At 45.1% G+C, this 14,695-nt stretch overlaps 1 protein-coding gene across 4 annotated transcripts in view; it reads left to right on the top strand.

Moving 5' to 3' along the window:
* The window catches only part of SENP1 (SUMO specific peptidase 1), a 54,967-nt gene extending 46,547 nt beyond the window's left edge, over nucleotides 1-8,420 (top strand). For all 4 annotated transcript variants that reach the window (XM_038577476.1, XM_038577475.1, XM_038577474.1 and 1 more), the window contains 4 exons: nucleotides 290-369; nucleotides 1,322-1,406; nucleotides 1,861-1,956; nucleotides 2,876-8,420. In XM_038577476.1, the coding sequence (XP_038433404.1) occupies nucleotides 290-369; nucleotides 1,322-1,406; nucleotides 1,861-1,956; nucleotides 2,876-2,938 (324 nt within the window). In that variant the 3' untranslated portion in view covers nucleotides 2,939-8,420. The remainder of the gene's footprint in view (nucleotides 1-289; nucleotides 370-1,321; nucleotides 1,407-1,860; nucleotides 1,957-2,875) is intronic.
* The last annotated feature ends 6,275 nt before the right edge of the window (nucleotides 8,421-14,695 follow it).

Below are 14,695 nucleotides of genomic sequence, written 5' to 3'. Positions count from 1 at the left end.
AAGAGCGTGTGTGTCTTCACTGTTGTCCACATGGCAGATGGAGAACCTAAATACTAGAAAAAAAGATTTCAGGGCCGTTAATGAGGCCACTCATTACTATTTACATAGTGCTATGTAAATAGTCCCCTTGTTCTTTCCTCTGCAGTTTAAGCATGGTATAGTGCAAAGTATCAATCAAACTTGTCATGGTGCTGTAGGAAATCTGGCAGAAAGTTTCAAATTCCAGGGAAGCATAAGCTGAGAAACTATTTTTCTTATTTTATGAATACACAAATATTTTTATTCCCAGGTTGTGGACTTCCGAAAGAAGAATATTACCTATTATGACTCTATGGGTGGGATAAACAATGAAGCTTGCAGGATCCTCCTGTAAGTAGGGAGTTGAGAACAAAAGAGTTTGGTGTTGGGTGTATGTTGTATTTTTCCAGCTGTTGAAGTCATTTCTTTGACGCCTTTCGTGGAATAATTAAGATTAATAAAGGAAATCTTCATATTGAGTAAGAATGGATATATTATGTGTAAGTAAGTAAAATTTAATAATAATATAATAATACCAAAAAAAAAATACCCTCATGGGCACAACTATTGTCCCAGGGCACTAAAAATAATGAATGAGTCAGTATATACCTATAGATATAGTAACTAATTAGAAATTATCTAATCCAACCTCCTAATTTTTCAGATGAAGAAACCAAGACCCACAGAGGTGACTTTGATATGCTCAGGTCCTACTAGTTAGTGGCTCAACTGGGAACCAGAATGCAAATCTCTTTATACCCCATCTGTTTCTCTTTCCAAAATGCCTATTCCTCACTGTACCACTGTACCACTCTGGTGGCCAGGAGGAGGTAGGTTCCAGAATGGTGAACAGTTTGCACTTAAGAAGAGTGCTCTGTATGAGGTATGCACTCATCAAATTGTAATTTGGATTGAATTTTCACACAGGAGAGTCAAGACTATAAATAGTGAATAACTGCCTTGATATTGGTAGGGAAACCTTCTTCCATGAGACTGAGTTCTAAAGGACCATATAAACCAAGGAAAAGAATCAAAACTCATTCCTTAGGAGGAACAATATGTAGAAGGAATCTGGGTGTCAGAGGCAGAGGTCCTGTTTCTCTTGGGTTGACAGGGTGGGCATGAATTATGGGAGCTTCAGGGGTGGCTTAGCAGTCCAGAGACTCTCTGTCCAACATTAGGTACTGTTTTCCTCAGAAGTATAGACAAAAACCCTTCCTAAGAGATTGTTAACCCCATTCTTAGAGTGGCAACTGTCATCAGTGTTTCCATAGCTCATCTCCTACTCTCCCAATACCTTTAGGCAATACCTGAAGCAAGAAAGCATTGACAAGAAAAGGAAAGAGTTTGACACCAATGGCTGGCAGCTCTTCAGCAAGAAAAGCCAGGTACATCTCCTCTCATCAGGTAGAAATCTTGATATTAGGGTATTTGAAAAGGAAAGGGTTTTATTGCTGAATTCCCAGAGACCTTCTATCTTAGTGTCTAGCCTGACTTTGGCTTGGTTGTTTGGTTCCTTGGGGAAGATAGAGTAAGCTCTTTGTGGAAAATGTTTGCTGATTGGCCCTTGTGGCAGGGGCTTGTCTTTACATCTGTAGGTGTCATGGAAGTCTAAGATAGTCTCCCGTGTGCCTGATGTGAAGATTAATATTAATAGGAAGACCTGACTGAGATGCTCATTTTTTTTCTCTGAGCCTCCATTGTTCTGGGTGAAGGACTTAGAGTCACCTCTTCAAAATTCAGGGAAACCTGTAATATTTATATCCTTTGGTTCTTATTTATAACCTAATAAGGAAAGAAGCTTGGAAAGATGTCACCTTTTTGTTGTTTTCAATCTTTCAGGAAATTCCACAGCAGATGAATGGAAGTGACTGTGGCATGTTTGCTTGCAAATATGCTGACTGCATTACCAAAGACAGACCGATCAACTTCACACAGGTGAGCCGAGCCTTCAGGATGGAGCCCTGTGACCACCCTGCCTCCAGGCTGCCTGGTAGATATTTTTTCCTGCAACTGCTCTGCCTAGGGAACTCTGCCTATGGCTCATAACTTGACGGTTACTGTGCAGACCACATCATAAGAAAAAGACGGGTAGTGATAGGCCACATGCTGGGTTCCCTTACATCACTTGCTGTAGTCAAGGAATCCTGGTCATTAGCAGAGCCTTCTTTAACTGCCTCTTTCTCCCCCACCTACCTCAGATCCTGTAAGAAACTGAACTGGGACTAGAGCAAGTTTTCTTCATTTTCTCTTCATTTGGTTAGCATGTTAGGTTTTGGAACAGGCCACCACTTGAATTCCTAGTGTAATTGGTCATGCTGCCCTCCTCCCCTGCCCCTCGCTTGATGCAGCTGATCAATCTTCTCTTAGTTTGTGATTGTTTATTTCTGTCCATGTGGTACTTCAGAGACCAAAGTGGATTGAGACTAGAGATTATGGCTTATATCCTTCACTTTAAATTAATAGTTTTACCAAACTTTTCCACCATAGCCCTAGGGTGGAGCTAACTCTTGCAGTTCCTATAACTCTTCCCCTAAAATGTAAGCTTTTGATTTTCAGGCCTTAGATCTCGTAGCTTAAAAGTTCAACATTAGAGGACTTGATAGATACCATTCTCAAAATTCTTGGAGACATTTGGGTATAGCCTGGGGACTCCTGGTGGTGTCCAGTAAAATTTGTAAGACTATAGTAGAGATAGATAGCGATAGAAAAAAATTACATGTAATCAAGAATTGAGCAATTTGAAAGACCAGAAATGCAACTGAAGCTATTTTAATTGAAAACCTTGAAAAGGAAAGGAGTTTTGGGTCTAGATGAAAGCAATGAAACAATTAAGGGTATCTCTGTGTCCCTACAGCAACACATGCCATACTTCCGGAAGCGGATGGTCTGGGAGATTCTCCACCGAAAGCTTTTGTGAAGATGTCTCAGTTACCCAACATTGACCTTGTGGGGGACCAGCTCTTTGTTGTCTACAGCCAGAGACCTTGGAAACAGCTGCTCCCACCCCTCTGTTCTTGTAAAGCCCTTGATCCTGGACCAGGCCCTGGCGAGATGCATTCACAAGCACATCTGCCTTTCCTTTTGTATCTCAGATACTATTTTTGCAAAGAAACTTTGGTGCTGTGAAAGGGGTGAGGGACATCCCTAAGCTGAAGAGAAAGACTGCTTTTCACTTCTTCAGTTCTGCCATCTTGTTTTCAAAGGGCTCCAGCCTCGCTCAGTCCCTAATTTGGGGGCCGAGAGAAGCTTGGACAGATTCCTGGTTTCATATAAACTCTTGTTGTTAGGCCTTACTAAGAGGTAGGAAAGGGCATGGGCAAAAAAGTAGGGATGAAAACCACCAGCATATACACGCACACATACATACACGGAGGATTTTCAAGATGTGTTGTCAGGAAAGTGACTGTAAACTTGGACTTTGGGCCACATGCATAAGTCCCTCTAGGACTTCCCTATTTATATGCCTCTTTGTGAAATCCATCTGCTTCTGTACAAGGCTGTTTTATCATCTGTAGCTTCCTCCTATCCTGAGGCACAACACATGCGCCCTAGGTGGACCCCAAAGTCCCAGGCAGTCCTTTCCTTAAAGCAGGGGTTTGCATGTGCTCACAACACATGATATGGAGAAGAACCACCCAGGGAGCGGTTTAGTGGAGCAACAAAGGCACCACTTTTACTGCCGCCTACTTCTGACCAAGAAGAAGGACCTCAGTCTTTAGCATAAAATTCCAGCATTGGATGAATGCAGGTCTAGTTTGGTCTGTGGCTAGTTTAAATATGTTTCTAACCACAGAGAATTTTATATATGTATATATACACACACACACACACACACATATGTATATGTGTGTGTGTATATATATATATATATCTCAATCACAGGGATATGTGTTTTTTTAAAAGGCTGAATGTGTTTACCACTTTAGCCTTAGATTTATATCCATTTTCCAAATTTAGCTCTAGCACGCACAGATCCCAGCCCCTATGTGTAGGGTGTTTGTGGACTTCCTAACAATATTTTGAGGCCTGGATGAACTTTGGCTTAGGGGTAGAGGTTACAGAGGGAGGCAAGATTTTCAACTGGAAAACGGGTGGAATTTGGACTGATCAACTTGAGACTAAAAAACTGCTATTCCTTTTGTTCTTTCTAGCATCTCCCCCACCCTCTGAGCGCTCCTCAGGCTAGATAGTGAAACGATCCAATGCCAGTGTCATTTTGTACTTAAGTTCCAAAATAGGAACGTTTTATACTTTTTTCTGTATTGTAATAGGTAGTTTTGTATGAAATATTTTCTCTTCTTCCCTTGTACCCCATCCTTTCCAACATTGTGCTTTCTCTCTGGGCTTATTTGAAAATTTTACTCTGTTTTATACCAAGCTTGTTTAGTACATTTTTCTATGTTTTACCACAGGTTACAATTTGAAAAGAAAACTATTTTTTTTAAATATTCCATTGTTAACTGAATGTTACTGTTTCCACTCCAGCAACCAGATGTCCTACCTTTTTCATAACTGCCTGCCTTTTTTGGGGAAGACCACCTTTCTTTCATTCGTTTGTTCATTTCCTTCCTTCCTTCCTTCCTTCCTTCCTTCCTTCCTTCCTTCCTTCCTTCCTTCCTTCCTTCCTTCCTTCCTTCCTCCGTTCCTCCCTTCCCCCCCTTCCTTCCTCCCCTCCTCCCTTCCTTTCTTGTGTTTTTCTATAGGAAATAAATAGCTTTCTATTTATGAGTTGCTGAGACCTTTTCACATTCTCTTTTAGAAAACTACAGTGTGCAGGCTCATTGTAGAACTCCTGCACACAGATTCTTGGTACTTAATGTATTTCAGTGACAATTTGAAAGGTGGCAGTATGGCATAGATTTGGACTAGGAATCAAAAGACCTGAGTTTTTCAGATGCTCTTGCTATTGTCTGGGGGACTCAGAACAAGATAGTTGTCTGTATTTATTGTTTGTCCATTTAGATAACAACATCTGTCTTACCTTCCTCACAGACTTTTTGTATAGACCAAAGCAACAAATATTTATTGCCATGTATAACAGAAAATGAAACATGCAACAAAAGCACTTTGAAAAATATATAAGGAATTGTTGAGCCTGTCTGAACGTGGACCCCCTTTCTGACCAATGCATTTTTGTACAAGGTGAAGTTAGGATCCTGAGACCACTCTACATGGGTGGACCAAGCTGAGACAAAGGTTGTGGCCCAGGGTGGCTCAGTGGGAACCAAATATAGACTTCTCTAGTGGGCCATTTTTCCAGAGGACTAGCCAACAAAATCAGGACTAGCATCTGGAAACTTAGTTTCTCCTTCATTTAAGGGTGGGCTTTGATGACTGGGGAGGGGATAAGGAGGTTCCTGCATTCCAGTGCCAAGGGCATGCTATGAATATTTTAGTTTAACTGCTTTAAACTAAAGCCTATTGCTTTCCTTTTCTCCTGTCTTTCCTCCTTCCCTGTGTTCAGTGCTCATAATCACCTACCTCCCTTTAAAAAGGAACACTTGAGGGATAATTAACTCTATCTAGATACAGAGCCTTCAACAGGAACCACAGCCCCACCAATCACTCCTGGACCCTGTAGAGAAAATCAGAACATTTGAAAATACATGGTTCAAGGCATGGAGGTTAGTTCTGTCCCATTTGTTGCTGGGCACCGACTGTTGCTCCTGGGTGTTTGGGGTTGGATGTAAGAGTACTTTCACCTCCCTCTCTCCCTCATGGAGGCATTGTGTGAAGTGACTCCTCTCTCTATATATGAGGTGCTTCATACTTCCTGTGGTTTCAGCTCTTCTTTAGCTCTTATAATTGTGCCAGCATTTTCTACCCACTGCAATGTTAGCCCCAAGTTTTAGTGTCCTGTAGCAGAAACAGGTGTTCTGAAAAAGCACTGCCAGCAACCCCATCCCATAGTCTGTCTATCACCACCTGGTTTTACATGGCTTATAAAAGGCTTAAGAAGAGGGAGAGGATTCACTTGAGAGCCCCCGTTTTTTTAATGTTTCAGCCTCTGGTCCTGTGCCATCCCTCCAGCTCTCAGATAGATCTTGCCAGAGTAAGAGAGACAGACGATTGACCCTTGGACTTTGTCTTCTACCTTGCTCCACCTGGATGGGCCAGGGTGAGGTGGAATATGGATGCTCAGGCCCTGTCGATGACTCAGACAGGCTACAAGCTGAACTCCTGGGAAAGTTACCATATTTCCCTGCCCAGGGGGACCTACCCATTGCTTCAAATTTTTTCTAAAATGTAGGGCTCAGCCCAGCATCTCTCCTTAGATCCCAGAGCCTTACATCACCTGTGCTGAATCCTGACCTCTTGTAAGAGTCCATGACTATCACTCCTGGCTTTGGAGGTGAGGAGGGACAATAAGGGTATGTGGGGTCACTTACCTATCATAAAGGTAAGGGAGACCTTACACATGAATCCCTTGTGAGATAGAAAAGAGAAACTAGGAGACAGAGCCAGAGGGTAAACCTTGAGATAATATTAGTGCAGGCTGCCTCTCTGGGCTGTCAGGGATAGGGCAGGGATAATTCTGAGTGGTTGGACCAGATCTAGGGTCTTGTCAGAGCCCAAGATTCTGAAATGTTGAGGGCTATAGTTCTGCATGGAATAGAATTCAGTCAAGGTAGGGATTCAAAGTTCAAGTTTAAGGCCAGTGTTAATATGGCTTGGTCTTACAATTAAAGCCCAGTCAGAGTCTTACTCTAATGAGACAGATCATAGCTGTTGACTTCTCCATTTTCAGCTGACAGGTAGCTATCAACTGCTTACTCCTGGAAATTATCCTTCTATTCCACAGAACATCAGTGTCCTGAAGAAAAAGTGTGGGAAAGTGATGTAAAGGAGCCCCGAGTCTTCAGTCTGCTGAGCACTCCTCATTCAGTTTACTCCTGTGTCCCTTTCACAAGTACCTACAGAGCACACACACCCAAATCCCATCTCCCTGAAGCCTTCCCTGATCATATTATCTTAAAATCTCTTATTTGGACAGCTGTAGCCCTTAGAATCAGAAAATGTTATAACTCCACATCATACTATTTGTAATCTGTCTTTCACATCAGGAATGGACTGAGGGCTGTTGCCAGAAGGCAGGTTAGTGATTTGGCGCTTTTTCTTCAAGCCAGGAGTTCAAACTGCTTCTCAGGCCAACCAGGGAGGAGTAGGGTGACTGCATTAAACATTGATTGAGAAAGACCGCATTTTGAAGGTTGGGGAAGGAGGACTGCTTATGGCAGCCTGCAGTGAGCCACTGCACCTGGTTTGTGGCCCCAAACCTAATGCCTCAGCCTGCCCTTACACCTTTTCCTTGGCAGTTTAGCATGCCTTCCCGGGATCTTGGTCTCCGTCCCAAGGACCTAATCATAGTATTTTTTTTCTAACCACACATCTTTCTAGTCTTCTCCATCTTTTTTATTTCCAGTGTTGTTGTACATCCCTTGTAGATTGAGACTGTGAGTCCCTTTCTGCCTTGTGCTTTAAATGGGACCACTTTATGTGCTGCCTGTGTCTTGTTTATTAGCCAGAGCTAAGTTCCTGGAGGTCATTTGCCTCCTCAGATACTCTGGGGAACGAACCCTTTACAATGGGTGTCTAATAAGCATGTGTTTAAGCCCTGGATTTGAGGGCCCTGGAGGGTAGAGTGAAAAGATGGTTTGACCAAGGAAATAAAAGTCACTTGTCCTCAAGGACCTTAGAGTCTAACTAATTTGGAGGTGATGCAGACACCAAGCAACGGACCTTATCCAGAAGGCCAACTCCTAGGCACCTGGTCCAGTCGGAAGCTGGATGTGGATGATGGAGGGACAGAGGTGGAGCTAAGTCAGGGATGATACTGCATTTATCCACCTGTGCGTGACTCTCCCTAATTCTTAAAAGTTGATTTATTTAAAATAAATTCTGTGGATTTTGCTTTTTTGCGCTGACTGGAAACTCCCTGGTAAAAAGGGACCTGGTGGTGTTTGTCTCTCTAAGACTGTCTCTCTGTCTCTTTGACTGTTTATTCTGTCTCTGTGTCTGTGTCTCCTGATCCAAATGGGACCAGTGATTGGATCCTCAGTGTGGTCTGGATTCCTGAGTCCACCCCTTAACCAAGAGTCTGAATACTGTTCATTCATTCATTTCATTCCACATACCTGGAATTGAAGCCTGGAACGCAAATAACATGCAAATCCATGGCTCCCTGGCACTTTTTAAAACCAGGCCTGTCTGTGGAGCTGGCCAGAGGGCCCTCCTGAGCCAAACACACAAGTCAGGACTTCCAACCCACTCTGCTAACAACATCCCTTGTCTCCTTGCCCCTCTCCTGCACCCCTTCCTCCTCACAATCTAACCTCTCTACCTGTAAAGCTCCTACTCCAGAGAATAAAACATAAGAAAGCACCAGCTTCTGGAAAATCTTCCACTGTGTTGGTGAAATGATTTTATCTGTGTGAGAAGAGTCCCTTGTAGCCTCCAGGACATTCTTGAGTTCTAATAGTTTTCTAGGCACGGTTAAGATTTTTCAACCCTAAAAAAAAAAAAAAAAAAAAAAAAAAAAAAAAAAAAAGATTTTTCAACCCTTTGAAAATGATTGGAGCGAAAGGGAAGTCTTCAAGTCATTCTTATTTTCTCATTCCTGTATGTGGTTAGGGATAGCTGACGATTGCGTGGATCTGCAATGTCTGTCACCAAACAGGGAGAAGACTCCTTCAAAGTGGGACCTGGACTGGATTGTGAGTCAGTCAGTGTCTGTCCCCAGGGGCTCCAGGGGCCCTGGTGTCATCTTGCATTACAGAGGGTTACAAAGGGCCCAGTGGGGGAAGGTGGGGAGGCTTGTTCTGCTCTTCAAGGAATTTGTGTTTCAGACACTTCTGAACTCCAGGAAAACTGTTTTGCTTCCTTGCGTACCTGTGCCCCATTTCCCATCAGCCTATCACTGGGCAGTGATGGATGCCTGCGATGGCCTACAGGGGCCCTGCACTGTGGGCCCACCACCTCCAAACAACAGCTTCCCCTACCCCTCAGCCCAGGCTCATTGGTCTTTGGCCACAGGGGCCTCCTTGGTGTTGGTCTGACAAATCTAACTTGCTTCCACCTCACAGGGGTTCTTCCTATTTGCTGTGTCTGGAGGGCTTTCCCTCAGATCTCCTCCTCAGGCCCTCACCACCTCCAGGCTCTGGTGCAGTGTCATCGCCACACGCTCCCCAGCTCCGGTACCTTCATTTCTTCTCCGTAGCATTTCATATCTGACTGTTTTATTGATGATGTGGGAAACAAGAAACAAATTTCCTTCCTACTTTGCAGCCCATGAACAAGTCTTTGAAACAGGCAGGATGACCTTTCCCTGGAAACTCAGCTGCCTTGATGTTGACACTTGGTAAGGGCAAAGAGCAATCTTAGCCCCACTCCTCAGGATCCTGTGAGTCTACTTTGACATACAGAAATTCCTTTGGAAACATCCTTTATCTCTGCCCCCCAAGATCTATGTTGGCAGTCATCCTCCAAGTGTAGGACCCGCCAATTCACATCTTGAAGGGTCTCATGACTGAGTTTTTACTAACAATAATAACATTTTCCTAACAATAGCTAGCCCCCTCAGGGTCCCAGAAACCTTGTGTCCGAAATACCTTGGAGCCTTGTGCTGTCCCTGACCCCCTCCCAACTTGAAAGTATATAATCCGTCACTCCCTCACAGCCCCAGTGCAACTCTTTCTGCCATCCTGTCCCGGTGCTGTAATAAAACCACCTTTTTGCACTGAAAACATCTAAAGCTCTCTTGGCCATCCACTCTGAAACCCAACAATTCTACATCAGTTTACTCATTTGTTTCGTCTCTTACTAAAATTCTGTTCATGCTGTGTCCTGGGTGCCTATGCTTTCCTTTTTTGACAGCCTCCCCCAGATTCAAGTCCTCACCTCCTGTCTGCTTTACAGTGTGTCCTACCCAGGGTCCCTGGCTTCATTTTTTTTTAAGATTTTTAAATTTTATTTATTCATGAGGGACACAGAGAGAGAGAGGCAGAGACACAGGCAGAGGGAAAAGCAGGCTCCATGCTGGGAGCCCGACGTGGGACTCCATTCCGGGTCTCCAGGATCATGCCCTGGGCTGAAGGCGGCGCTAAACCGCCACCCAAGGATCCCTGGCTTCAAATGCATCATCCATGTAGCAGTTGGAGCTACCTTCTAACAATATTAACAATAGGAATAAGCATTTATTGGGGCCCTGGTCCCAGCCATTTGTGCCAAAGACTTTATATACATTATCTCATTTAGTCCCCACGAGTATATGATGTAGGCACTATTATCCCCATTTCTCAGATAAGAAAACAAGCTTAGGGATTGAATAAGCCCAAAGTCTCAGGCTGTCAGTGATAGAAACAGGGACTCCATGGCAAGAACATGTCTCCAAAGCCCTTAAAAGCCCCATGACCTGCTGCTTCCACACAGCCGGCACTGTTTCATCTTGACAGGCTGAGCACATTGTGACCTGGACATCATGGGGGTTTTACCCGTGTGAAACCAAAGAAGAGAACCTTCCATGGGTCTGCAAAGGCTGACCCCCCCTCCTTTTGTTTCATGAACAGGATTGAGATCCTTGCCTCTTCACCTTAGATTGGAGGGTCAAGGGAAATGGTGGGGTCCCTCTGCCTTTGAATTCATTTCTTCTTAGTTTCACCAGAAAGGGGTACCAAGGAATTCCCTTCACCCCTCCCACAACAAACCTTTCTCCTACTGTCTTTTGCCTCCCACTCTTATCCCCAACTCTGGGCTGACTGCATTAGCAAAACTTTTCCTTTGAGGCCTCTGGTTCTAACCTAGAAAGGAGGAGGGCTAAGGATGGGAGTATGATGAGGAGGGAGATTCCAAGCAGATAGAGCTCATCTCCACAGGAGCTCAGGAATCAAGGGTGTGTGTGTAGGGCCATTTGGAGACATTTCTGGTGCTCCACAGTGTTCCATTTTTTCTTTTCACTTCTTTCTGTGTCTCCTGCTCTGTCCCCTCAGTATGGAGTTTCCTCTGCCATTCCAACTGGTTTGAGAATCTCAGGAATGCGTAGCCCTGTGCCCTCCTGCTCCCCCACCCCCACCTCCGTACACAGAGCCCCTGTAGAGGTGGAACTTAGTTCAAGCTAGAGGCCCAGGGGGGAGGGTCCTGCTCTTTTACTGGAGAAGAAAGACAACACACACACTCAACCCTTCCTCCCACCCTCTCTCCGATTTCTTCCCCAAAATCAGTCTGCCACTTTCAGCTTCCTTTTAAATAGACTGGCCTTTCCCACCCTCACCCCTCACTGGGGGCCTCTCTTGATGGTAATTACTCCTAATTGTTTTCTCTTGGCTCACAAGGCCTTGCCTTGCCTGCCCTGAGCCAACAGCTCTGTGTCTGCTCAGAAAATGGGCTCAACTGAGACCAGAGGCAAGCCTCTTTGGGTCTCAAAACTCTGGCTTTCTAGATCTAATTCAGAGGGCAGCTTTGACCATGGATACACGGTAAGGAAAGGCTGCTGCTTGGCTTCTCTTAAGGCAAATTGCAGCAGGAAATAGTGATCCAACTTTAGGAGCATGTTCCAGCAGCAAGGCCCCTGGAGAAGTTCTAAGCATTTCCTTCCATGAAGAGCTCAGCAGCAGAGATCATCTATTGGGCCCGGCCTCTCCTGAATGGGGTCTCTGAGCCCTGCAGCTGTGGCCTTGGTGGTGTGGAGTTTCCCATCTTATCATCCAAGCCCTTTCTCCATCAAGGACCAGCCCCTGCCCCCTCAAAACCTCCAGCCCCAAACACCCCTTATGCCAGGGGGGTGAGGAGGCCTTTTGCCAGAGCTTGAGATGAGACCATCACAGTCACACACATACACACATGCACATACACATATAAGCATGGATGCTTTGTGCTGCTCCTGCCCAGTGCCCCCAGCTTCCAGATCAACACCAAGGTAACTGGTGGTAGGAAGGAAGATGAGGGTGAGGGAGGGGGACTGTGGATGGTAGGGGTGGACATACACCCACGGCTTCCTTTTCGCTGAGTAGGACTGCTGACCCTGATTCATTCTAACCCACCCCCCTCCCCCCGAGGAAGGTCCTTAGTAGTCCTATATATACCCCTTGGAAAAGGATTTTGGGGTGTAAGCCAGAGAGAACAGGACATAGAAATGTTTAATTAATTAAAAAATCCCCAAGTGCCTACTGTATGCCAGGTCCCTGTGTTAGGTGCTAGAAATGGCCTCATTCTCCCAGTCCAAGTACATAATGCTTTGCTCTAGTCCCAGCCTAAAACATTTTGTCCCCAGGCCCTGTTCTGGCATCACCATTAGCCTGAGCTTCATCTCTCTCCACCCTCCACTCTTCCCTGACTCATTGCTACTTTGCTCAGCTGCAGAGCACATTTTCTGGTGAGCACAGAAGCCTCTGCTAGAAGGGGCCTGAGGAACGGACATGAGCATGGAGGAAAGGCCAGTTTCCAACCCCAGGCCTTCAGGGAAGTCTCAAAGATGTGCAATAAAGGGTCTGAGCTCAGAGATTTTCTTTAGATTCAGGGGTAAGATGACTGCACCTTCTAGACCTAGGTCTCTCCTTCCTTCTTTCCCATGATTGGATCAAGGAATCAAGTTTGTTTTTGTTTTTTAACTTTGGTTTAACATTTTTAAAAAAATTTTTAAGTAGGCTTTATGCCCAATGTGGGCCTTGAACTCACAACCCTGAGATCAAGAGTCGCATGCTTTACTGACTGAGCCAGCCTGGTACCCCCCAAATTAGGTTTGTATCTGAATATCTACTTGGGTCTAAGAGTCTTCATTTATTTATTTATCCATCTTATCCATCTACCCATTTGCTTATCTATTCAACCATTCACTCATTTATTCTTTTAGAATCCGCTCTGTGCCAGGCACTAGGAAGAGAAGGATGAATATGGTATGGATGTTGGTCTCTGTGGGCCTATTCTTTGGTCTCCAGGCTATCGCTCCTGGTCTCAGCTACTGTCTCAGAAGCCAGGTCTCCCTTCTCCCCTCACATGGGGGACCGGATTCCAGCTGAGGAGGTCTCCCAATAGGTAACTAGGAGTCCTAAACCAGAGGCCACTAGTAATCAGGGCCAGTCAGGGGAATGGGGGCCAGCCTAGTGGTTGGAGGGATGAAAAAGGCACTCGGCCAGGCCACTGAGCCCATCACTGTGGTTTGGCTTCTTTGGTGAAAAAATAGCCAGTTTGGACAAGTGTCTCCCTGTGTCCTGAGCTCTGGGTCGCTCCCAGACAGGAGTCGCTCCATTAAACAAACCGCAGCCAAGGGCAACAGGGGCCCAGAGAGGACTAGAACGGGGAGTGGGAACATGGGGCTCAGGGCAGGACCTGAGCCAAGCCTGTCCATCCCAGGCATAATGGTGCAAGGGAGGCCTGCTTGGTTGGGTTGGAGGTATGAGGATGCATCACGGAGCTGCAGGTGAGAGGGGAAAGAGTAGCCAAACCCAGATTCATGACAAAGACGGATACACAGAGTATAGAACTGAGACAGCCCAGAGGTAATTAGGATCAGCGATCTAGAGTCTGTCTTAGGGCATTAACTGAAGAGTTTTCACCCAAAAGTACCCAGAGAGGTAACAGGAGGTTAACAACAGGATTGAGGGTAGAAGGTTATGACAGCACCAGACAGGGCGTGTGTATGTACTCGATTCATATATGAGTTTGAGTCTTTATATTTCTTCTATGTCTTCTACTTCATTCTAAAATCAGAAGGACTCAGAGTGGTTTGGGCTTCTCCAGGCCTCTCCTCCCCTTTCCACATGTGGCTGAGGGTGAGTTAATGGGACCTGTACACACAGAGGCTCACACAGCCTTGAAGACAGAGGCCCATTCATACCAGGACACTGCAGCACCTCTCTCCCGGGCTGGCCTGCGGTCCTGCTCCTGTGGCACCAACACGCACAAGTAAGAGACGTGCGCCTTTGCACATGCAACTTTGCTCTCGAGCACACACATACAAAGCCACACTCAAGCTCTATTAACCCTTTACTACCGCGTGCAGAGCTTCTGGGCTCTTAGTGTGGGCTCTGGCTTTGCCTTCCTCAATCCCTTTTACCCAGCACAGGACCCACCTGAGTTAACCCTTGAACAACTTCCTCATGACCCCAGGGAGCCCACGTGGGCTTGCACAGCCTCCCAGTGTTCAAGAAGGGGAGTGAACACAATCTCAATCAAAGAACAAGATGGAAGCATTTCCTTCAAGAGCAAGGACTATTACAATCTGGGTTCAAGTCAGAGCTATGCCACCTGCAAGCTGTGGGTCATCAGACAAATCATTTAACCCCTCTGGGCTTCACTCTCTGAACAGTGAGATGAGTAGAGGTAAACTTGAGGTCCAGAGAAAAACCTACTAAACTTATATGCAAACCTACTAAAATTACAAGTTAAAATTCTACATTTTGCTGGAAAGAGGTTTCAGAAGATTAGCCATCTTCTCATAGATCCATTGCACCCTCTCAAAACTTAAAAGATAAAACTTTAGTTTTATTATTTTAAAAATCATTTTATTATTTTTTCATCATGGTAAGTGTACTTTTTAATCTCTATCCCCTATTTCACCCATCTCCCCACCCACATTCCCTCCAGTAACCATAAGTTTGTTCTCTATAATAAAAGGTCTGTTTCTTGGTTTGTCTCTCTTTTCTTTTTCCTTATTTGTTTTGTTTCTTAAATTCCGCATGAG

The sequence above is a fragment of the Canis lupus genome, chromosome 27 (assembly GCF_011100685.1).
Source record: "Canis lupus familiaris isolate Mischka breed German Shepherd chromosome 27, alternate assembly UU_Cfam_GSD_1.0, whole genome shotgun sequence".
Taxonomy (NCBI): domain Eukaryota; kingdom Metazoa; phylum Chordata; class Mammalia; order Carnivora; family Canidae; genus Canis; species Canis lupus.
Note: the sequence above shows the minus strand (reverse complement) of the source record. Positions and strands in the feature narration are given on the sequence as shown.